The 25,018-nt window shown below is 41.5% G+C and overlaps 1 protein-coding gene across 2 annotated transcripts in view; it reads right to left on the bottom strand.

Annotated features, from left to right (window-relative positions):
- The window catches only part of ADAMTS17 (ADAM metallopeptidase with thrombospondin type 1 motif 17), a 259,822-nt gene that overhangs the window by 209,239 nt on the left and 25,565 nt on the right, over positions 1-25,018 (bottom strand). For both annotated transcript variants that reach the window (XM_040414242.1, XM_040414241.1), the window contains exons 3-4: positions 24,834-25,008; positions 1,364-1,539 (exon numbers count right to left, since the gene is read on the bottom strand). In XM_040414242.1, the coding sequence (XP_040270176.1) occupies positions 1,364-1,539; positions 24,834-25,008 (351 nt within the window). The remainder of the gene's footprint in view (positions 1-1,363; positions 1,540-24,833; positions 25,009-25,018) is intronic.

A 25,018-nucleotide genomic window follows, 5' to 3' on the forward strand; every position in this document is an offset into this window, starting at 1 on the left:
CAATTCTGCAGCATCTTAAAACTATGTTGTGTCGTTCCACTGTTATTCTGAAATTTATGAATAAACTGACAACTAGGTATTACCATGACCTTGTCAAAAGAGTGTTTGTCCCTACACAGACACTGTGAGCACTGATTGGACAGTGTACGTGTGTAGGGACATATTCCAAACTAGTAAGGCTGAGTTCACACTTCAGTTATTTGCTCAGTTATCCTGTTGCCGTATTGCGGACGGCATATGCAGATCCGCAATACACGGGCAGTGTTCCGTGTGTATTCCGCATCACGGATGCGGACCCATTGACTTAAATGGGTCCGCAAATCCGGAGATGCGGAACGGAACCCTACGGAGTGCTTCCATGGGTTACGTTCCATGCCTCCGCACCGCAAAAAGATAGAACTTGCTCTATCTTTTAGCGGAACGGACAGATCGCATGTGGCTGGCCCATGGTTGGTGCCCATGCATTATGGACCGCAATTTGTGGTCTGCAGAACGGGTACGGGCAGGAGGCCTTATTGTGATCCAATATCAGTAGTGAAGCCTACTCAGAGATCAGGTGTAGTGATTTGATTTGCATCTATTCTGTGTTTTTCACTCGCACCTGGTTTTGGCTCAAAATAACTGTACGGTGAACTCAGTCTAACGCCCAGGTGTCGATAACAGAGGACTTATACACAGCGTTATAAGATGCTCCAGGACTGATATTTTATGAGGAACGCAATTACTCTCTAAACAGACATATGAGGAGGGGTGACAGGTCCTCCTTAAATGACACATCTGACTGCATGGGACATATCGTCTTAGTGTTCAGTGTTAACTGTGCGTTATCCAGTTCTCTTCTCTTGTCTGCCCAGCTGTGCTGTAATCAATGCGTCATTGGGTCTAATCTGTATCGTTTGCTTGCCATGTTGGTAATTCAATCCACATTTTTCTCCGCAATCAACTTAAAATAAATCTGTGTCTGACAATGGCACGTGTACTATAAATGTGCCAAACTTAGCGAAACAATTCTAATATACTTCTTCATTCTTTTGTACAAAATAATAATGGCCAGATCCTACCAACAACTTAATGAAATGGCAAGTCTTCAGCTTTCACATCTGCCATACCCTTGTGTATGCATTTAGTTACTGATTTATAGTAAGCAATGTCCCTCATATCAAATATAATAATTCCAAGCTTACTACAGTCATGGAACACAAGTGAATCTACAACAAGGAACAACCAAAAGTTTATGGGAATTTTTCCAAGAATGGGCCACCATTAATTGAGAGTGTCCTATCAATAATGGTGGGTGCAGCTGTGCAATGCTCCAGAGGGGCTCGTAGTGGTGTGTCCCACAAAAACGCTGAGTCATACAAACCATGTTCATGACAGTAAGAATAAATCTCTGTGCAGCCTCAGGTCCATGATATTGCACCATGTCAGCATCGGCCACCACCAGGGTCTCTACAGTGTGCCCATCAGCAAGTCTAATTGCGTTCCTCCGCTCTCGCCAATCACCTCCTTCTCCACTCTTATTTGGCTTCTTTCTTTTTCCTACAAGGGATAAAAGAAAATAAAGTCATAAACTAAAAAAATACTGTAATTCACAGCGATCTCATTGCCCTTTGGCAATAAACATGCATGCTCGGGTGATCTGAATAATCAGAATAAGCAAAAATGTAAATGAATGAAATACAGGTTATACTGAATCTTTTCCCATAAAACTACATATCAGTCTCCTGAGCTCCCCCTGCTCTATAACATGCTGCCTGCAGCTCAAACACCATATTCAACGTGACAGGTCCTCTTTAACAGTGGAAGGCACATGAAAGGATATCTATGAACATTAAAGGGGTTTTCCATCTTATTGTCCCTTATTGTCCCTACTTCTACAACGAAAACGAAGTAGGGAAATGAATGGAGGGAGCACTGCGCATGAGCAGCCACCCTCCATTTATTTCAATGGGGCCGCCGAAAATAGCCGAGCGCTGGCTCGGCTATTTTCGTCTGCCCCCTAGAAATGAATGGGACCAGTGGCCACGCGTACGCGGTGCGCTCCCATTCACTTGTATGGATTGTATGGAAGCAGCGGGGAGTAGCGATTGGTGGTGGACGGACCCCGGGAAACCCGGAGTCCTCCAGCCACCACTGTCCCCGCTCTGTTCTCCTTGTAGGTGTCCTATCAGACAATGGGGGCATATCCAAGTGATATGCCCCCATTGTATGTGATGGGAATACCCATTTAAAGTTACTACTACAACTTTAGAGCAATTAGTAATGTAAGCAACTTTGCCCCAGCAGACAAGGAACATTTACACATAATTATGTTAGCTACCAATAAATTACTAATAGGAGTCTACTATAAACCACCTAATATACCAGAGTCCACAGAAAATCTACTACTAAACGAGATAGACAAGGCGGCAAATCATAATGAGGTGGTTATTATGGGGGACTTCAACTACCCAGATATAGACTGGGAAACTGAAACTTGTATATCTCATAAAGGAAACAGATTCTTGGCAATAACCAAAGACCATTATCTCTCCCAACTGGTTCAGGACCCGACTAGAGGGACGGCCATACTGGACTTAATATTAACCAATAGACCTGACAGAACAACAGACGTGCAGGTTGGGGGACACCTGGGAAATAGTGACCATAAAGTAATAACCTTCCAATTATCATTCAAAAGAGCGTTTCTACAGGGAGAAACAAAAATACCAAACTTCAAAAAAGCTAAATTTAGCCAACTAAGAGAGGCCATAGGCCTAACTAACTGGGACAAAGTCCTCAAAAATAAAAATACAGCCAAAAAATGGGATATCTTTAAAAACATCCTAAAATCTCATTGTGAGAGGTACATACCGTATGGTAATAAAAGGTTAAGGAACAAAAAGAAACCAATGTGGATAAACAGAACTGTAAAGAAAGCAATAAATGACAAAAAGAAAGCATATAAAACCCTAAAACAGGAGGGTAGCACGGAAGCACTGAAAAACTATAAGGAAAAAAACAGAACATGTAAAAAACAAATAAAAGCGGCCAAACTAGAGACCGAGAGATTAATTGCCAAACAGAGTAAAACTAACCCTAAAATGTTCTTCAATTATATAAATGTTAAAAAGTATAAATCTGAAGGTGTCGGCCCTTTAAAGAGTAATGAGGGGGGAGTCGCAGAGAGCGACGAGGAGAAAGCAAAGCTGTTAAATATTTTTTTCTCCAATGTATTCACTGAGGAAAATAAACTGTCAGATGAAATGCTGAATGCTGAAATAAATTCGCCATTAAAAGTGTCCTGTCTGACCCAGGAAGAAGTACAACAGCGACTTAAAAAAATCAAAATAGACAAATCGCCAGGACCGGATGGCATACACCCCCGTATCCTAAGGGAATTAAGTAATGTCATAGCCAGACCCTTATTTCTGATATTTGCGGACTCTGTACTAACAGGGAATGTCCCACAGGATTGGCGCATGGCAAATGTGGTGCCAATATTCAAAAAGGGTCCAAAAACAGAGCCTGGAAACTATAGGCCGGTAAGTTTAACATCTGTTGTGGGTAAACTGTTTGAAGGTTTTCTGAGAGATGCTATGTTAGAGCATCTTATGGGAAATAAGCAAATAACGCCATATCAGCATGGCTTCGTGAGGGATCGGTCATGTCAAACTAATTTAATCAGTTTCTATGAGGAGGTAAGTACTAGACTTGACAGCGGCAAATCAATGGATGTCGTGTATCTGGACTTCTCCAAAGCATTTGACACTGTACCTCATAAAAGGTTAGTATATAAAATGAGAATGCTCGGACTCGGAGAAAACGTCTGTAAGTGGGTAAGTAACTGGCTCAATGATAGAAAGCAGAGGGTGGTTATTAACGGTACATACTCAGATTGGGTCACTGTCACTAGTGGAGTACCTCAGGGGTCAGTATTGGGCCCTATTCTCTTCAATATATTTATTAACGATCTTGTAGAAGGCTTGCATAGTAAAATATCAATTTTCGCAGATGACACTAAACTGTGTAAAGTAATTAACACTGAAGAGGACAGTATACTACTACAGAGGGATCTGGATAGATTGGAGGCTTGGGCAGATAAGTGGCAGATGAGGTTTAACACTGAGAAATGTAAAGTTATGCACATGGGAAGGAATAATGCAAGTCACCCGTACATACTAAATGGTAAAACACTCGGTAACACTGACATGGAAAAGGATCTAGGAATTTTAATAAACAGCAAACTAAGCTGCAAAAAACAGTGTCAGGCAGCGGCTGCCAAGGCCAATAAGATAATGGGTTGCATCAAAAGGGGCATAGATGCCCGTGATGAGAACATATTCCTACTACTTTACAAATCACTGGTCAGACCACACATGGAGTACTGTGTACAGTTCTGGGCTCCTGTAAACAAGGCAGACATAGCAGAGCTGGAGAGGGTCCAGAGGAGGGCAACTAAAGTAATAACTGGAATGGGGCAACTACAGTACCCTGAAAGATTATCAAAATTAGGGTTATTCACGTTAGAAAAAAGACGACTGAGGGGAGATCTAATTACTATGTATAAATATATCAGGGGGCAGTACAGAGATCTATCCCATCATCTATTTATCCCCAGGACTGTGACTGTGACGAGGGGACATCCTCTGCGTTTGGAGGAAAGAAGGTTTGTACACAAACATAGAAAAGGGTTCTTTACGGTAAGAGCAGTGAGACTATGGAACTCTCTGCCTGAGGAGGTGGTGATGGTGAGTACAATAAAGGAATTCAAGAGGGGCCTGGATGTATTTCTGGAGTGTAATAATATTACAGGCTATAGCTACTAGAGAGGGGTCGTTGATCCAGGGAGTTATTCTGATTGCCTGATTGGAGTCGGGAAGGAATTTTTTATTCCCTTAAAGTGAGGAAAATTGGCTTCTACCTCACAGGGTTTTTTTTTTTTTGCCTTCCTCTGGATCAACTTGTAGGATGACAGGCCGAACTGGATGGACAAATGTCTTTTTTCGGCCTTATGTACTATGTTACTATGTTACCAAAAAGTGATCCCTGACAAACACAATTGCTGCAAAGCTAAGGGTACATTCTACTTTGCCAGATTGTCCTATTCATCTGCCTTCTTTGCATTGTGCATTCTGGTGCCATCTCTTTTCACACAGCGTAATGTAAGAGAGTATGTGATTTATCAGACCAGGTCACCCTCTTCTATTGATCCATGGTCAAGTTCCAATTCTCAAGTGTCCACTGTAAGAGCGTTTGGTTGTGGACAGGGGTTAGCGTGGGTACTCTGACCGGTCTGCAGCTATGAAGCCCACACACAACAAGCTTTGATGCACTGTGTGTTCTGACACCTTTCTGTCATAACCACCAATAACTTTCTCACCACACTGTGCTACAGTAGTTCTTCTTTAGGATGGGACCAAGTAGTGTGGCCTTTACTCCCTATGTGCATTAATAAGCCTTGGACGTCCATAACCTTGTGGCCAGTTCACCAGTAGTCCTTTCTATGACCACTTTTGGAAGGTGCTTGCCTAACCACTGCATACTGGGAACACCCCATAAGACCACCTACACTCGCCATACAATCTGCCGCCCACTCAGTAGTTAGGTCCTCTTAGTGCTCCCAAAAAGTAGAGTTCTCCCTTAGTACACCCACATAGTAGAATGCTCCCTTAGTGCTCCACACAGTAGTTATGCAGTAAATACAGTCATACAGTAAAATCTCCTGTTAGTGCCCCTTACACAGTAGTTATGCCCCCTTAGTGCCCCCCACTGCAGTTTTACCCCCTTAGTGTCTCCACACAGTAGTTATGTGCCCTTTGTTCCCCTGTACAGAAGGCCCCCCAAACAGTATGTATGCCCTCTCCCATACAGAATGCCCCCTTATTGCCCCCCCCCCCCCACATAGCTTATGCCCTCTTAGGGCCCGCACACAGTAGTTATAAAAGTGCCCCCCTCTCAGTAGTTTGTCCTCTTAGTGCTCCCATGCTGCAGTTATGCCCCTTTGGTGCCCGATTCACAGTATTTACACACTCTTTACAGTAGCATACCCCCCTTAGTGCCGCCTTCACAATAGTTATGCCTCATTAATGCCCCTTCAAAGTAGTATGGCCCCTTCATTAGTGAAGCCTCTATGGTGTTGATAAAATAAAAAACATTAATACTCCTCTAACCCTGTTCCCCCAATGAACAGAGCACATCCTGCTCTCCCCAGCAGGAGTGATGCAGTGATGTCATTGCTCCTGCTGTGTAGGAGAACACACAGACAGGGAATGATCCTCAGCCGTGCAGTCTTCTACTCAGCACAGTAGGTGAGATGATGTCACTGCATCTCGCCTGCTGGGGAGAGCACCAGGCCTGTAATGGATGACAGACATCCATTATGGCCCAGACCCCCCCCCCCCCCCCCCCCCCCACGCACACACACACACACACTACTGCAGGCCCCAGTTCCACCCCTGTTCACATGGCTTCCGTTTCATACAGAGGCTTAAATAATATGGCTAATCGAATACATTATCAAAAAGGAGTCATAGGAGCCTTGTTTCCCCATTAGTAGAGGGTTCCAGAGATGGGACCCTTACTTGTCATTTATAGCATATTTTGTGGATAATATTTAGGCTGGGAATACTCTTTTAAAGGAGTTCTCCAGGACTCCAAAGACACCCCTGATATGAGAACTCTGAGTCCAGTGCTGAGCTTCCTTTTCCGCAGTTTCTGGTCCTTGCTGGACCAGAACTATGAAATGCCTTCTACATGCATGTCACCACTGCAGGCCAATCAATTCTCTTGTTTCTCTGCATGTGTGTAGTTGCACTTTACATCTCAATGCAACGCCAAAGTCAGGCCTCTTGCACCTAAGCATATTCGGAAACCCGTATCACACAGATCCTGATCATTATATTTCAGTGGAGATTTGCATGACATCATGAGGGTAAATTGCAAAAAAAAAAATTAAAAAGGCAGCGTGCTCCATTACACGCTATATTGAGTGCTTCTAGAACAGGGATCAGCAACCTTCGGCACTCCAGCTGCTGTGAAACTACAACTCCCAGCATGCAAACATGCTCGGCTGTTCTCACAACTCCCATAGAAGTGAATGGAGCACTCTGGGAGTTGTAGTTTCAGAACATCTGGAGTGCCGGAGGTTGCTGATCCCTGTTCTAGAAGTTAAAATGATCTGTGAAACTGAAGATTGCTCATATAAGAGACCACAATATAGTGCACCATACAGGCATATGAGAATAGAAGATATGTACACATGCAGTATAAATAGGTTAGGTTTATGCCTCACACTATGAGCCATATTGCACACGTTTGTATTAATGAGACTCTTACAGTATTTGTAAAGTCTGACAAAGCTGTAACCTTACCTAACCTATTAGCACGGCATGTATATCTTGTATTCTCATATGTCTCTACTTGTTCTACCCATCTACTCCATACATTAGTCTACAGCTGCAAGTAATGCCATATCGTGACTTCGTGAGTTGAGAAAGCTGTCTTCTCCAGCGCTGTTCAATCATTCAGCTGCAGAGGTTTTGGCTCAATGCATCTTGCTGGAACTGATAATTCCCAGGGGCTAGAATTAACACCTCTTCAAAAACCAGACGCTGCTCATTGACCAGACTTTCAGTGAGAGACTGGAGCAACCTCACCACCCAAGATAGGTTATGGAGTTTGAAAAAATATATTTGTGTATAATCATGATTCCAGCTTGGATAAATTGTTCCTTCTTTTCTCTACATGTAAAATAAGGATTACCTCCAATAAGTAGTATCTATACCAGGTAGATCTCCATTTACTAACAAAGAAATTCTGACGCCTCCACCTGCATATTCAAGAGGGTAGTCACTTTGAAAGACATCAAAGGATGTGCAACAAACAAAACAATGGTGTGGTGTGCCAAATATATCTTTTTTTGGCCGCTACCTCCTTGCAGTGCAAACAGCTACACACAGGGTTGGACAGAGGATCCTCCAGTGGGCCCAAGCTCTGATACCATAGTGGGCCCCAAAGGTCCAGAAAAAAAGAAAAGCAGCCTTTGGAGCCAATCACTTGCCACTAGACTTCATTGAGGATTCGGAATAATTTCCGCTGATGGGCCTAATGAACCCCAGTCCATCACTGGCTACACATATGCACCATAAGAAAACAACACAAAAGCAGATGAGCAAATCGTTCTTACGCTTATTAGACAATGATGTATGTAATCTCATCGGACAGTGATACTTCAATATACAGATAACTGATTAGCTGCAAGTACTACCTTCAAGTACTACATTAAGTACAGTGAAGAGATACTGCAGGAGACTGAAGAGATTGAAGACATACTGCAAGAGATTGGCTTAGAGTCTGCATCTGGCTCATCTGTGTTGTTTTTTTCTGACCATTGCTTGAAAAGAGGTAAGGAATTTGGTCAGCTGTTTGCTATTGTGCGTTTGCTAATGAGCCTAGCTCACTAAGGTGTTACATTTGTTGCTGGGGGAGGAGTTTGGGAAGCAGTGTGTGTATATATAGAGACAGACTCATTAGCTGGCCTAATTCATTAGCTGCAAGTACTACCTTCAAGTACTACATTAAGTACAGAAAAGAGATATTGCAGGAGACTGAAGAGATTGAAGACATACTGCAAGAGATTGGCTTAGAGTCTGCATCTGGCTCATCTGTGTTGTTTTTTTCTGACCATTGCTTGAAAAGAGGTAAGGAATTTGGTCAGCTGTTTGCTATTGTGCGTTTGCTAATGAGCCTAGCTCACTAAGGTGTTACATTTGTTGCTGGGGGAGGAGTTTGGGAAGCAGTGTGTGTATATATAGAGACAGACTCATTAGCTGGCCTAATTCATTAGCTGCAAGTACTACCTTCAAGTACTACATTAAGTACAGTAAAGAGATATTGCAGGAGACTGAAGAGATTGAAGACATACTGGAAGAGATTGGCTTAGAGTCTGCATCTGGCTCATCTGTGTTGTTTTTTTCTGACCATTGCTTGAAAAGAGGTAAGGAATTTGGTCAGCTGTTTGCTATTGTGCGTTTGCTAATAAGCCTAGCTCACTAAGGTGTTACATTTGTTGCTGGGGGAGGAGTTTGGGAAGGAGTGTGTGTATATATAGAGACAGACTCATTAGCTGGCCTAATTCATTAGCTGCAAGTACTACATTAAGTACAGTAAAGAGATATTGCAGGAGATAGTCAGGAGGTAGGCTGGAAGGTGGAAACAATACAAAAAAAAAGTAACATTTGTTTGATTTAAATTTACATTTTTTTTATTTATTTTTTCCTCCTCTTTAAAATGGCAGACTTGGTTCAGTGCAGGAATTGTTGTGCATTTATTTCATGTTCCACTCTTTGGAGATTCGGATGCTGTCAGATCTGTAGACAGTTCTCCTTACTGCAGCAGGAAATTGCATTTTTGAAATCTGAAATATTTAAATTATCTGTTAAACAAACTCCAGCTAGGACTGCTGCAATGCCACTGCCACAGAGGACCCCCAGAAATGGCAGATGGGTTAATGTAGGTTCTGGAAGACTTAGAGTGGTGAATAGAAGACATGTCCCACAGTCGGTGGTTCTCCATAATTCATTTGCAGCACTCTCAGAATGTAAGGACAACATGGATATGGACTCAAGCACAGAGGGTGAGAAACCATCGACTCCTATGTCTAATGTATGCAACAAAAAAGATAAAGTGAAGTCTCAAAGGAAGCAGCTGTTGCTGGGTGATTCAATCATAAGAAGTGTGGAGCTTAAAGAAAATGGTTTTGTGAGATGTCTCCCTGGGGCTACTGCTAGAAGAGATAGAAGACGTATTATTAATATTGTTAAGCAAGCAAAGCAGGAAGGGGACGTGGATGTTCTTGTCCATCTAGGGACAAATGACCTGGCTTGCAATGAAGTGTCAGAGGTGAAAAAATCTTTTATCACACTTGGTAATGACGTACAGGATTTTGCATCCACCATTTCATTTTCTGAAGTTCTGCCTGTGCATAATGTTCAGAATTATAGGCAGAGGCGCATAAAGGAGTTCAACATATGGCTTGGTAAATGGTGTCAAGAGCAAGGATTTGGCTTTGTTTCTCATGATAGCTCTACTTGGAATAGAAAGGAACTGTACAAAAAAGATGGTTTGCATCTTTCTCTCAAAGGAACAAATGTACTTAGTGAACAACTCCAAGAATTTGCGGAAGAGTATTTAAACTAGGAAGGGGGGGCAAAAGAGTGAAAATAAAAGAGTCCAATTGCCCCCCGAAACAATGCCAGAACAGGTCAGAAGCACAGAGGTTAAGAAATGATAAGCTCAGAGTCCTGTCTACAAATGCTCGCAGTTTAGGTAAAAAAATCTATGAACTTGGGTCAATAATGGCATCTGAGAATGTAGATTTAGTGGCTGTTACGGAGACATGGTTTAATGAAAGAAATGACTGGGACATAACCATACCAGGGTACTCTTTATACAGAAGAGACAGAGAAGGCAAGAAAGGAGGAGGAGTGGCCCTGTATGTGAAAGATAGCATTAAATCTAACCTAATACAAGTTGGTGAGGCCAACATAGAGTCAGTTTGGGTTACGTTGCAGTTTGCTAACCATGCAGTAACTCGTGTAGGTGTGATATATAGACCACCTGGTCAAGTTAAAGAACTAGATGATCTACTAGTTGAAGAAATAGCTAAAATGACAATGAAAGGAGAAGTTATCATTATGGGAGATTTCAATCTTCCAGATATAAACCGGAAAACCAAAATAGCAAGTTCTACCAGGAGTACAGATATTCTAAATTCCCTACTGGGGTTATCTCTACAACAAGTGGTTGAGGAGCCAACCCGGAGGGAGGCCATTTTGGATTTGGTATTCACAAATGGGGATTCGGTATATGATGTCATTGTAGGCGAAACCTTGGGATCTAGTGATCACCACACAGTGTGGTTTAATATAAGAACTGTGAAAGAGTCCCACCACACAAAAACAAAAGTTTTAGATTTTAGAAAAACAGACTTTTCAAAAATGAAATTAGTCATAAATGAGTCCTTATCAGACTGGAACGGATTACATGGAGTCCAGGAGAAATGGGACTACTTAAAAGGTGCATTATTGAAGGCAACAGAAAATTGCATTAGACTTGTCAGTAAAAGCAAAAAAAGGAAGAGACCACTGTGGTACTCAGCAGAAGTGGCCCAAATCATTAAAAATAAAAAGCTAGCATTTTGTAATTATAAAAAAAAACAGAGCAATGAAGATAAGGAAATCTACAAGATTAGGCAGAGAGAGGCCAAGCAAGTTATAAGAACTTCTAAAGCGCAGGCAGAAGAAAAACTAGCTCAGTCTATGAAAAAAGGGGATAAGACATTCTTCAGATATATAAATGAAAAAAGGAAATTAAAACAAGGAATAACTAAATTAAAAACAAAGGACGGAAGGTATGTAGAAGAGAATAAAGGGCTAGCCGATGAATGAATACTTCTGTTCAGTTTTTACAAAAGAAAAAGGAGAAGGACCTCCACTAGAAAGGATGACTAATAAATTATTTGATGCATGTATCTTTACAGAGGAAGATGTTCTAAGTTTGCTGTCTAAGGTGAAGACAAATAAGTCACAGGGGCCTGATGAGATACACCCAAAATGATTAAAAGAGCTTAGTGGTGAGCTGGCAAAACCGCTAACAGATTTATTTAACCAATCATTAGTAACAGGAGTCGTCCCGGAAGATTGGAAATTGGCAAATGTCGTGCCCATTCACAAGAAAGGTAGTAGGGAGGAATCGAGCAACTATAGACCAGTGAGTCTGACATCAATAGTAGGCAAATTAATGGAAACCCTATTAAAGGATAGGATTGTGGAACATCTAAAATCCCATGGATTGCAAGATGAAAAACAACATGGGTTTACTTCAGGGAGATCATGTCAAACAAATCTTATAGATTTTTTTGACTGGGTGACTAAAATAATAGACGGTGACACTGTCCCACATAGAAGACTTATCAATAAACTGCAGTCATTGAGCATGGACTCCCATATTGTTGAGTGGATTAGGCAGTGGCTGAGTGACAGACAACAGAGGGTTGTAGTCAATGGAGAACATTCAAAACAAGGTCATGTTACCAGTGGGGTTCCACAGGGATCTGTACTGGGACCAATTTTGTTTAATATCTTCATAAGTGATATTGCAAAAGGCCTCGATGGGAAGGTGTGTCTTTTTGCTGATGACACAAAGATATGTAACAGGGTTGATGTTCCTGGAGGGAAACGCCAAATGGAAAAGGATTTAGGAAAACTAGAAGAATGGTCAGAACTCTGGCAACTGAAATTTAATGTGGATAAGTGCAAGATAATGCACCTAGGGCGTAAAAACCCAAGGGCAGAATATAGAATATTTGACACAGTCCTGACCTCAGTATCTGAGGAAAGGGATTTAGGAGTAATTATTTCAGAAGACTTAAAGGTGGGAAGACAATGTAATAGGGCAGCACGAAATGCCAGCAGAATGCTTGGATGTATAGGGAGAGGTATAAGCAGTAGCAAGAGTAAAGTGCTTATGCCGCTGTACAGAACACTGGTGAGACCTCACTTGGAGTATTGTGCGCAGTACTGGAGGCCATATCTCCAGAAGGATATAGATACTCTAGAGAGAGTTCAGAGAAGAGCTACTAAACTAGTACATGGATTGCAGGATAAAACTTACCAGGAAAGGTTAAAGGACCTTAACATGTATAGCTTGGAAGAAAGAAGAGACAGAGGGGATATGATAGAAACTTTTAAATACATAAAGGGAATCAACTCGGTAAAGGAGGAGAGCATATTTAAAAGAAGAAAAACTACCACAAGAGGACACAGTTTTAAATTAGAGGGGCAAAGGTTTAAAAGTAATATAAGGAAGTATTACTTTACTGAGAGAGTAGTGGATGCATGGAATAGCCTTCCTGCAGAAGTGGTAGCTGCAAATACAGTGAAGGGGTTTAAGCGTGCATGGGATAGGCATATGGCTATCCTTCATATAAGATAGGGCCAGGGGCTATCCATAGTATTCAGATATATTGGGCAGACTAGATGGGCCAAATGGTTCTTATCTGCCGACACATTCTATGTTTCTATGTTTCTATGTTACTTCACTACTATAGCATTATTATTATTATTATTATTATTAGTGTATGGTTGGTGGACCAATGCACAGTATATAGGTGAAACTCGAAAAATTTGAATATGGTGCAAAGTTCATTTATTTAAGTAATGCAACTTAACTCCTTAAGGACACAGCCTTATGTCACCTTAAGGATCAGGCCATTTTTTTGCAAATCTGACCAGTGTCACTTTAAGTGGTGATAACTTTAAAACGTTTTGACTTCTCCAGGCCATTCTGAGATAGTTTTTTCGTCACATATTGTACTTCATGACACTGGTAAAATGGAGTAAAAAAAAATCATTTTTATTTATAAAAAATACCAAATTTGCCAAAAAGTTGGAAAAACTTGCAAATTTCCAAGTTTCAATTTCTCTACTTCTATAATACATAGTAATACCTACAAAAATAGTTATTACTTTACATTCCCCATATGTCTACTTCATGTTAGGATCATTTTGGGAATGACATTTTATTTTTGGGGGACGTTACAAGGCTTAGAAGTTTAGAAGTAAATCTTGAAATTTCTCAGAAATTTTCAAAAACCAACTTTTTAAGGACCAGTTCTGAAGTCACTTTGTGAGGCTTATATAATAGAAACCACCCAAAAATGACCCCATTCTAGAAACTACACCCCTCAAGGTATTCAAAACTGATTTTTACAAACGTCGTTAACCCTTTAGGTGTTCCACAAGAAATAATGGAAAATAGAGATACAATTTCAAAATTTCACATTTTTGGCAGATTTTCCATTTTAATATTTTTTTTCCCGTTACAAAGCAAGGGTTAACAGCCAAACAAAACTCATTATTTATGGCCCTGATTCTGTAGTTTACAGAAACACCCCATATGTGGTCGTAAACTGCTGTACGGGCACACGGCAGGGCACAGAAGGAAAGGAATGCCATAAGGTTTTTGTAAGGCAGATTTTGCTGGACTGGTTTTTTGACACCATGTCCCATTTGAAGCCCCCCTGATACACCCCTAGAGTAGAAACTCCAAAAAAGTGACCCCATTTTAGAAACTACGGGATAGGGTGGAAGTTTTGTTGGTACTAGTTTAGGGTACTTATTGGTTGCTCTATATTACACTTTTTGTGAGGCAAGGTAACAAGAAATAGCTGTTTTGACACTTTTTTTTATTTTATTTACAACATTCATCTGACAGGTTAGATCATGTGGTATTTTTATAGAGCAGGTTGTCACGGACGCGGCGATACCTAATATGTATACTTTTTTTATTTATGTAAGTTTTACACAATGATTTCATTTTTGAAACAAAAAAAAATCATGTTTTAGTGTCTCCATAGTCTGAGAGCCATAGTTTTTTTTCAGTTTTTGGGCGATTATCTTAGGTAGGGTCTAATTTTTTGGCGGGATGAGATGACGGCTCGATTGGCACTATTTTGGGGTGCATATGACTTTTTGAACGCTTGCTATTACACTTTTTGTGATGTAAGATGACAAAAAATTGCTTTTTTTTTACACTTTTTTTTTACGGTGTTCGTCTGAGGGATTAGGTCATGTGATATTTTTATAGAGCCGGTCGATACAGATGCGGTAATACCTAATACAGTATGTATACTTTTTTAAATTTATTTAAGTTTTACACAATAACAGCTTTTTTAAAACAAAAAAAAAATTATGTTTTAGTGTATCTATATTCTGAGCCGTAGTTATTTAATTTTTTGGGACGATTTTCTCAGGTAGGGGCTAATTTTTTGCGGGATGAGGTGACGTTAGATTGGTACTATTTTGGTGGGCATACGCCTTTTTGATCGCTTACTGTTGTACTTTTTGTGATGTAAGGTGACAAAAAAAATGGTTTATTTAGGACAGTTTTTATTTTTTACGGTGTTCCTTTGAGGGGTTAGGTCATGTGATATGTTTATAGAGCTGGTCTACTTTTTTATTTTTCCCTATTTTTTACCAATTTTTTTTAACTTTATTTGGGGAAAATTACGTTTTTGTTAATTTTCACTTGAAACTAAATTTTTTGGGGGGAAAACTTTATTTTTCAAACTTTTTTTTAACTTTATTTTTTGCCCCACTTTGGGACTTCAACTTTTGGGGGTCTAATCCCTTTTACAATGCATTCCAATACTTCTGTATTGGAATGCATTGGCTGTATACAGTGTGTATTACTCATACAGCTTCCGGCCTGTGAGATCCAGGGGGCTGGATCCACAGGCTCGTCACCGGAAGGCAGCGCAGATGCCTCAGGAAGGCATTGCGCTGTCTTCCATGCCATCGGGTCCCCCCTACAGCCGCATTGGGGACCCGATGGCACCGCCGCATAAGGTAAAACCGCAAACCGCAGGGGGAGTCACGGGACCCCCCCCCCCTCGCATTTAGCCAAAGTGATTTGAGCAGGCACCTTGTTCCGATCACCGCCCGCCGAGCGGCGGTGATCGGAAATACATAGGACGTACCCGTACACCCTTTGTCCTTAAAGACCGGGAAATCAGGGCGTACTGGTACGCCCTATGTCCTAAACAGGTTAAAGGGGAAACTAACATATGAGATAGACTCATTACATGCAAAGCAAGATATTCCAAGCCTTTATTTGTAATAATTTGGATGATTATAGCTTATGAAACCCCAAAGTCACAATTTTGAGGTACCCTTTGCTCAGGGGGTATGGATTAATTAGCTGACTAGAGTGTGACACTTTGAGCTTAGAATATTGAACCTTTTCACAAAATTCTAATTTTAAGCTGCATTAATGCAATTCCTTTTAATTTGCATTACTAAAATAAATGGACTTTTGCACGATATTCAAATTTTTCGAGTTTCACCTGTACTTGTGCCATAAATTAAAGAAGTTGTAAACTTTTGCAACATAGTTTTCCATTGTAATAAATATTAATTTCCAAATTATAATAACCATTTGGCCAATACCACATACCTGTATCAATTCCAGTCCCTGTTGCAATAGAATGGAAGATGCCAGGTGGGACCAAGTGGTGGTGGCTTTGGCAAAATAGTTTTTTGCATTTTGTTATAATGGATGTAGGAATTTGCTGTGATATTTCAATGTATATAACAGATCCATAACCCCAACTTGTGCATATGCTTAGTGTCCTCGTACCTTTAGCCACTTAAAGGGATTCTGTCACAAGGATTATGCCTATAGAGGCGTTCATACAATATCTCACAAAAGTGAGTACACCCTCACATTTTTGTAAATATTATATCTTTTAATGAGACCACACTGAAGATATGACACTTTGATACGATGTAAAGTAGTCAATGTACAGCTTGTATAACAGTGTAAGTTTGGAGTGCCCTCAAAATAACTCAAGCACTGCCTTGATAAAGAAACCTTGAGGGTAAAGGTGCTGGACTGGCCAAGACCTAAACCCTATTCAGCATCTGTCTCCAGACCTAAACCCTATTCAGCATCTGTGGGGCATCCTCAAACGGAAGGTGGAGGAGCACAAGGTCTCTAACATCCACCAGCTCCATGATTTCATCATGGAGGAGAGGAAGAGGATTCCAGTGGCAACCTGTGAAGCTCTAGTGAACTCCATGCCCCAGAGAGTTATAGCAGTGCTGGAAAATAATGGTGGCCACACAAGATATTGACACTTTGGGCACAATTTGGCCATTTTGACTTAGGGGTGTACTCACTTTTGTTGCCAGCAGTTTAGACATTGATGGCTGTGTGTTGAGTTATTTTGAGGTCACACCAAATTTACACTGTTATACAAGCTGTACACCGACTACTGTACATTGTATCAAAGTGTCATATCTTCAGTGTGGTCCCATGAAAAGATATGATAACATATTTACAAAAATGTGAGGGGTGCACTCACTTTTGTGAGATACTGTATGTGCAGTTAGGTCTCCTTCAGCATGTTTTAATATACTTGTGTTACTGCCATCAATGATTTAGCCAGCACAGGGAGAGAAGACCGCGCGGTGACAGAATCTCTTTAATTAAGTGTTGCAGGGACACGTCCCTCTACCATAGTTTTATCACATCAGAAATTAAACAGGATATTTTATTTTGTGAAACAGGAGATCTTACAACTGCCCAGAATACAGAAAGGATGTTGGAAAATCTCAGATATAAACATGAAAGCATCCAGGCAGGAAATCGCTGTCATCAGAAGACTAATGCCAGGAATCTTCCCTTACCCATCCAGGGGGCACGATATGGCTTAGCTGTGCTGGTGGCTCTCAGTCTGCCAACGTCATCAGGTACAACATGATAAATGTCTAATGTCATATGACTGGAGGATTAATCTCAACAATTTTCAATACTTAAGGAAAAGATTTTAATTTAAAGAGATTGGGGAAATTTGTGAAAAGCCAAGAGCAGAGTAGTAGTTTTTTTTCTTAATTAGAAAAGTAAATAAATGATGCTTAATCCACATTCTTCAAAGCATTTGTTTGGGAAGTGTGAGAAAACACAAGCAGGAAGCTTCAGGGATATGGCATTTAGCCCAAATTCAGTGTATTTACAAAATTTACTGAATTTTAGGCAAGTGTGAAAAAAATGCTGCAAACTAACAATGTTTTCAAAAATAGACGTGAAGGAAGAAAAATCTAAATGAAATCAATATTTGGTGTAACCAGGCTTTACCTTTTAAACAACATCAGTTCTTCTAGGTACAGTTACACAGCTTTTGAAGGAACTCGGCAAGGGGGTTGTTCTAAACATCTTGGGGAACTAACCACAGATCTTCTGTGGATGTAGGCTTGCTCAAATTCCTTCCGTTTCCCAGGCAGACTGGATGATGTTGAGATCAGGGCTCTGTGGGGGCCATATCATCAATTCCAGGACTCCTTGATCTTCTCTATGCTGGAGATAGTTCTTAATAACATTGCTGTATGTTTGGGGTCATTGTCCTGCTGCAGAATTAAAGAGGACCTATCACCTCTCCTGGCATGTCTGTCTTAGTAACTACTTGCATTCTCCATGTAATAAGAATTGTGGAGCATCTACTTTTATGACTCTGTGCTGAGACATTCCTGTATTATTCTTGCTAGAAGTTAGCAAAAAACATGATGGCAGTATGCAATAAAGGTACTGATGGTTGTTACCAGCAGCAGGTGTGTCTGACTCTGTCCAATCCATGCTGCTGGTGTCAGACTGTGCAGGCACACACTCCCAACTGGTAACACCCTTCTGTACCAATACTGCAAGCAGCTGACAATTCATTCATAAACTTCTAGAGGAATGGAACAACACCGAGTCATAAGAATAGATGCTCCAGAATTGTTATTACATGGGGAATGCAAGTAGTTACTACAACAGACATAACTGGAGAGATGACAGGTTCCTCTTTAATTTGGAGGCAATTAGACGCCTCGCTGATGATATTGCATGTTAGATAAGTATCTGACTGTATTTCTCAGCATTGAGGACAGCATTAATCTTGACCAAATCCCCAATTGCATTTGCTGAAATGCAGCCCCATCTTTGCAAGGAACGTCCACCATGCTTCATTGTTACCTGGTGACGCTCATTAATGTACATCTGCAGTCCTTCTGTTACAGCTAAATATTTCACATTTAGACTCATCAGTCCAGATCACCTGCTGTCATTTTTCTGCACACCAGTCCTTACGTATTCCTGCATACTTGAGTTGCTGGGCCTTGTTTCCACATCATAGGTATGGCTTTTTCCATGAAGACCACTTCTGGCCACACTTCTCTGACCAGTCGATGGGTGTACCCGAGTCCCACTGGTTTCTGTTAGTTTTGAGCTGATGGCACTGCTGGACATCTTCTAATTTCGAAAGAAGTAAAAATGATGTACCGCACTTAGTTTTCTTGGCCGACCACTGTGTCTATAGTCTTCAACATGGTCAGGAATAATGATGTCCTCAATGCTGAGAAATGCAGGCAGGTATTTATCCATCATGCAATACCATCAGGGAGGAAACTCATCTGCTCCAAATATTTTCTGCAGCAGGACAACGACCCCAAACATACAGCCAATATCATTAAGAACTATCTAAAGAAGAACAGGGAGTCCTCAAAGTGATGATATAGTGCCACAGAGTCCTGATCTCAATATAATTGAGTCTGTTTGGGATTACATCAAGAAACAGAAGGATTTGAGAAAGCCTACATCCATAGAAGATCTGTGGTTAGTGCTTCAAGTTGTTTGGAACAACCTCCCTGCTGAGATCCTTCAAAAATTAAGTGCAAGTATCTAGAAGAATTGATGTTTTGAAGGCAAAGTGTGGTCACACCAAATATTGAATTAATTTAGACTTCTCTTGTGTTCATTCAATTCGCTTTTGTTAAAGGGGTTGTCCGGGTTCAGAGTTGAACACCCGACATAACCTCATCTTCACTCATTTAGCATGTATAAGTGGCCTCATCGGAGCACTTCAGAAAACCAGTGTAAATACATTAGTGCATTAAGCTCATTGTGCTACAAAGAGAGAAGGCGGTCAGATGTATTGCTGTTAAGTAAATCCCTGGTTTAAAGACATATAATAATAACTGGTCTACTGTTAATTTAGACTACAATGATAAAAGTGCACATAGGGTAAGGCAGAATGAATGTTATGCCTCTAAGCTGTTTCTGAAAGACAGGAGGATTGATCATTATTTTTAGCTTTACTTCAAATGAAAAGGGATATCCTGTTCAACACAGCAATGATAACATGAAGAAGAGTAATTATATGTTATTATAGTGACATGTCAAGACACAGATATGTCATTTCTTAAACACATGAGATATGGAAGTAAAACTTTACTCTTGAAATCAACGGCCAATTTAGTAAATATGAACAGATAGAAACAATGCTCCAACCAAATCAATGGTAAGTACATAGATTTACATTTTCAGGTTGTCTAGGTCCTGAAGGGGCACACCATTACACCACCACCCATGACTGCTGGAATAATATTCTTACTGTGGTGTTCTGTATTTGTCTTAGATCTGATACAATGGGATCTTGTGTTTTCCAAAAAAGTTCCACTTATTTATTTATTTAATGCACTTATATAGAGCTGCTATATTCCGCTTTTTTATCCCAAACAGCTTGGGGATAATCCCGATGTTTGTTTCTTATATTTATCCAAATGTGAGACAAGCATTGATAGCAAGGGTTTCATCCTTGCTACTTTCCCTGAATCCCATACATTTTTTTGTTGATGACGTCATGAAGGATAACCTTAAGGCTCCATTCACACGTCCGCAACGTGTTTTGCGGATCCTCGGAGCCGCGGATCCGCAAAACACGGAAAGCGGCAATGTGCGTTCCGCATTTTGCGGACCGCACATTGCCGGCACTAATAGAATATGCCTGTTCTTGTCCGCAATTGCGGACAAGAATAGGACATGTTCTATTTTTTTGCGGAACGGAAGTGCGGAATGAATGGGTCCGCAATTCCGTTCCGCAAAATGCGGAACGAAATTGCGGACGTGTGAATGGAGCCTAACTTTTCTATAGATGTTTTCTAAGATGTTTTGCGATTTCCTGGATGCCCCTAGAGTAATTTTGGCTAGAATTTCACTTCTGGGAAGATCCACTACTTTCCACTAATACTTTGGAGATAATGGGGGTCATTTACAAAAAAAAAAAAACTGTATACTATACTGGAGAGTGAAGAGGGTGTGGTGGGGATGGGTCTTTTAGCCCCAGCAAATTCACTATTATTTACGCCAGGAAGCTAGATTTCACTCCAGGCGCACAGATGAGCGGAGGGTGCGCCTAATTTGTGACAAGGCCTGTGCCTCGCCATAAATTAGGCACATTCTCTGGCAGCGCAGGAGGAATCAAAGAACAGCATAAAAAGCCAATTCACCTGGTTTCTTGGACTCCTGCGCTCAATTGTGCATGTGTCCACAGGACAGCACTACAATTGAGCATCTGACAGCGCTGTCCTGTGGACAAGGGAACAATCAGTTTCCTGCCCTGCCACTCCAGTACTTTTGAGTGACACCTGCAACGTTCCACAGAAGCAGACCCACCAGGAGAGGGCAGGCCTGCCGCACCATTGCACCGTAGGAATGCATCCTAACCATATGCCACCAATGCTCAACCAATTTAAGGATTACATCAAAGAGTGCTGGCAACAGTCAAGTCTAGTTCTATGTTCAGCTAGCTGGATCCAGTTGTGAATGACTTTGAGTGCCTGTACTTGTAGAGATAGCATGCTGCACAGCAGGGAACCAAGCAGCAAAACTCATACATGGTTTAAGAGTTGCTGCAATTTTGCAATCTAGTTCTAGGGAGATGGGGTTTAGCAATGCACTCCTGAGAGATGCAGGTGATTGATGGTCACATGGAACTGCTGCTTGCTCACAGAAAGTGGAGAGACCATAGCTGCAGAGGGACGAGTAAATAAGCTAAAAAAGGTGAAAATTAAACTGGAGAGCTTTTTATTGATATAATTAAAATAATAGTGTGACTTACCTCTCCAGATATTTTTGTTTTATTTGTGAGACCTACATAAAAACCTAAGCATTTGCTCTAGCACTAGTCCTGAGTTACAGCAGGTACCCATAAAGTTGCCAGTTGTCACTGCAAAAAGTCTACTAGCATGTTGTCACACATATCCCTAACAGCTTAGCTGAACTCTGATAATTCAGGGAGACAGTTTCTTTAAGGTTACATTCAGGCTGCATTTGCAGTGTAAGTTGGAGCTATATGTTGGGAGTATTTCCAGAAGTATAGCACTGACAGATGCCTCTGGTGTATGCAACTGTGTATAAAGATACAGTGTCAGAAATCACCCATCGACCTACATATTAAATAAACACATACTGCATTGTACATGTTTTTTACTGGATGCCTCTGTATGGAAAAGTGTAGTAAATTATACTATGCTATATAGCAAAAAAACTAAAACTTTAATGATGTACAAGGGACACTGGGAGCTTTGGCATACCCCAAACATCCTTACATCAGAAAGCTGTAGAACATACACTTTCCAGAGAGCTTACCTCCACTGATACTTAGGAAACCATTGAAGTACCTTGTGTATGCCATTAAACATTAATGTCCAAAACACTGCGTGCACTGATTAATCCAAAGCCTAGCATCAATTAGATAGCTGGGGTCCTAAGTTACCCTTATTATGCCTTCATTCCTGGATGAAATTAAGTGCACAGATGTGAACCTGACCAAAATAATACAGGTAACTAAGAAATCCTTTAGGCCCCTTTCACACGAGCATGACGGATTAGGTCCGGATGCGTTCAGAATGCGTTCAGTGAAGCTTGTACCGTTTTCCAAGCAAGTTCAGTCAGTTTTGTTTGCGATTGCGTTCGGTTGTTCAGTTTTTTTTTTTTTGCGCAGGTGCAATGCGTTTTGATGCGTTTTCCACGCGCATGATAAAAAACTGAAGGTTTACAAACAACATCTCTTAGCAACCATCAGTGAAAAACGCATTGCACTTGCTTGCGGATGCAATGCGTTTTTCACGCAGTCCCATTCACTTCTGAGGGGCCAGGGCTGCGTGAAAAATGCAGAATATAGAACATGCTGCGATTTTCACGCAACGCAGAAGTGATGCGCGAAAAAAAAAACATTGCACCTGCGCTGAAAACTGTGAAAGAGCCCTTACTCTTATGATATTTGACATAACATGCAGAAAAGCACATTTAAAATGAACCTGTCGCCATGAGAATGCAGTGCAATCTGCAGGCAGCAGGGTATAAAGCAGGAGGATGAGCAGACTGATATATAGTAAAACCTACTCACTTAATTCACTGCTCACGTCGGTGGTCCTAATCAGTGACTGACGGCTATCGCTATACACACAGTCAGATAGCAATGCATCTTCACGATGACAGATTCACTTTAGTTCCTATGCTTTTCCGCACGTTATGTCAACCATCATAAGTGTAAATTATCTGCATTATTATGGTCAGGGTCACATCTGTACAGTTCCTCCAGGGATGAGGGTAGACACGTTCACTGTAAGTATTTGCACCATTTCCACATAGTTAGGGCTTAGGCACATGGCTGTATGTATTTTGTGGTCCGCAAAATGGGGATCTGCAAAAAATACGGATGACATCCATGTGTTGCATCCGTTTATTTGGGGACCCATTGTAACAGTAACTATTCTTGTCTGCAAAACGGACAAGAATAGGACATGTTCTATCTTTTTTGGAGGACTGTGGAACGGTGTGCTGTCCGCATCTTTTGTGGCGCCATTGAAATGAATGGGTCGACATCCAATGTGCAAAAAATATGGATCGGATGCGGGCCAAAAATATGGTCTATGGTCGTGTGGACGGAGCCTTAACCAGACATGTTATACTTTTAGGGACCACCATTAATAAAACAGTTCTTGTATGGCAGCAGTCATTGTGTGTTGTGTGGTTGAAATGGTGTGACCACGACACCATGAAACAAAAACAGGTTATATATGTATACTAGCTGAAGGATCCGGCTCTGCACAGGTATATTTCATCTATTTCATTTAATGTTTGTGTATGTCGTTAAACAATATTGACAGTATCCACTACAACAGTGACATCTACAGTACCCTGCCCTCTTAACAGTGACCACCACAGCCCCCCACCCCTTCACACAGACCCTGCCCACAGTGCCGCATCTCCTTAAAATGGGATGTCCACAGCAGCTCACCCCCTTAACTTTGACCTTCACAGCAGCCTGCTTCTTTAACAGTGGGTTCCACAGCAACCAACACCCTTGACAGTGACCTCCACAGGGGACCACCCCCTTAACAATGACCTCTACAGCACCCGCCCCTTAACACTGACCATAGGTTACAGTCCCCTTAACTGTGACCTCCACTATTCCCGGCCCCCTTAACAGAGATCTCCACAGCGACTTTAACAGTGACTACCACAGTACCCCGCTGCCTTAACAGTGACCTCTGCAGTTAAATCCTCCCTCAACATTGACCTCCACAGAGGCCTGCCCCCTTAACAGTAACATCCACAGCGCCCTCCCCTTTAACAGTGCCCTCCACAGTGGCCGCCCCTTTATTAGTGGCCTCAACAGTACCCCATCTCCTTAACAGTGATTTACACAATAATCCGACCCTTAACAGTGACCTCCACAGAGCTCTGTTCCCTTAAAATGTGACCTCCACAACACCACGCGCCCTTAACAGTGACCTCTATAGCACCCTGTCCCTTAACACTGACCTCCATAGGGGACCGTCCTCTTAAATGTGACCTCCACAGCAGTCTGCCCCTAGAGTGGCCAGAGGTCCGGTTTTTGGCAGGACAGTCCGGCTTTCGTACTCCCTGTCCTCCGTCCGGCGCAGGGCCTCGACGGACACAAGGATGTCCTTTTGAACAGCTCACTCTCAGACAGCAGCACTGTGCTGTCTGAGCGTGAGCTGCAGGGAGAAAGTCTGACCTACAGCAGTGAAGAAAAATGGCTGAGTTGTTATGGAAACCTGGACTAAAACTGCGCGTATGTGGAGACTAAGGATCTGTGAGCTTCTATTGGCTGATAAGGAACATGTGACCGTGTGTATGGCAGTTGGGATATGAAGAGAAAGACCTACTGGCTTCTATTGGCTAATGTAGGTCATGTGAAGTGCCATATTTGCATTTTTTTTAAATATCTCATGACCGGTACATCCTAGAGAGCTGAGACTCAGTCTAAAATCTTCCCGGACACCTGATGTACCTGTGTGCCAAATTTCGTGATTGTAAATGCGACGGTGCAGATTCCTTTAGCGGACATACACACACATACACTCAGCTTTATATAATAGATATACAGTGTGGCTGATCATATTGGTATCTCATAAATGACAATAGTGACATTTCCCATAGCACACCTGATATAACTTGGCAGTTCCTATGGGACGTCTCAGGCTGTAAAGAAGAGGTCCCTTCTGCCTGACGCTTGTGTCTTATTATATGTTCTCTTCCAGAGAAGTGAGCGCTGGGGTCTACCGCTGTGTTGCTCGGTTGTATCGTCAGCTGCTCTTCTCCTAGATTAATGAATCCAGTCTGTGAAGGA

This window comes from Bufo bufo, chromosome 1, assembly GCF_905171765.1.
Source record: "Bufo bufo chromosome 1, aBufBuf1.1, whole genome shotgun sequence".
NCBI classification, from domain to species: Eukaryota; Metazoa; Chordata; class Amphibia; order Anura; family Bufonidae; genus Bufo; species Bufo bufo.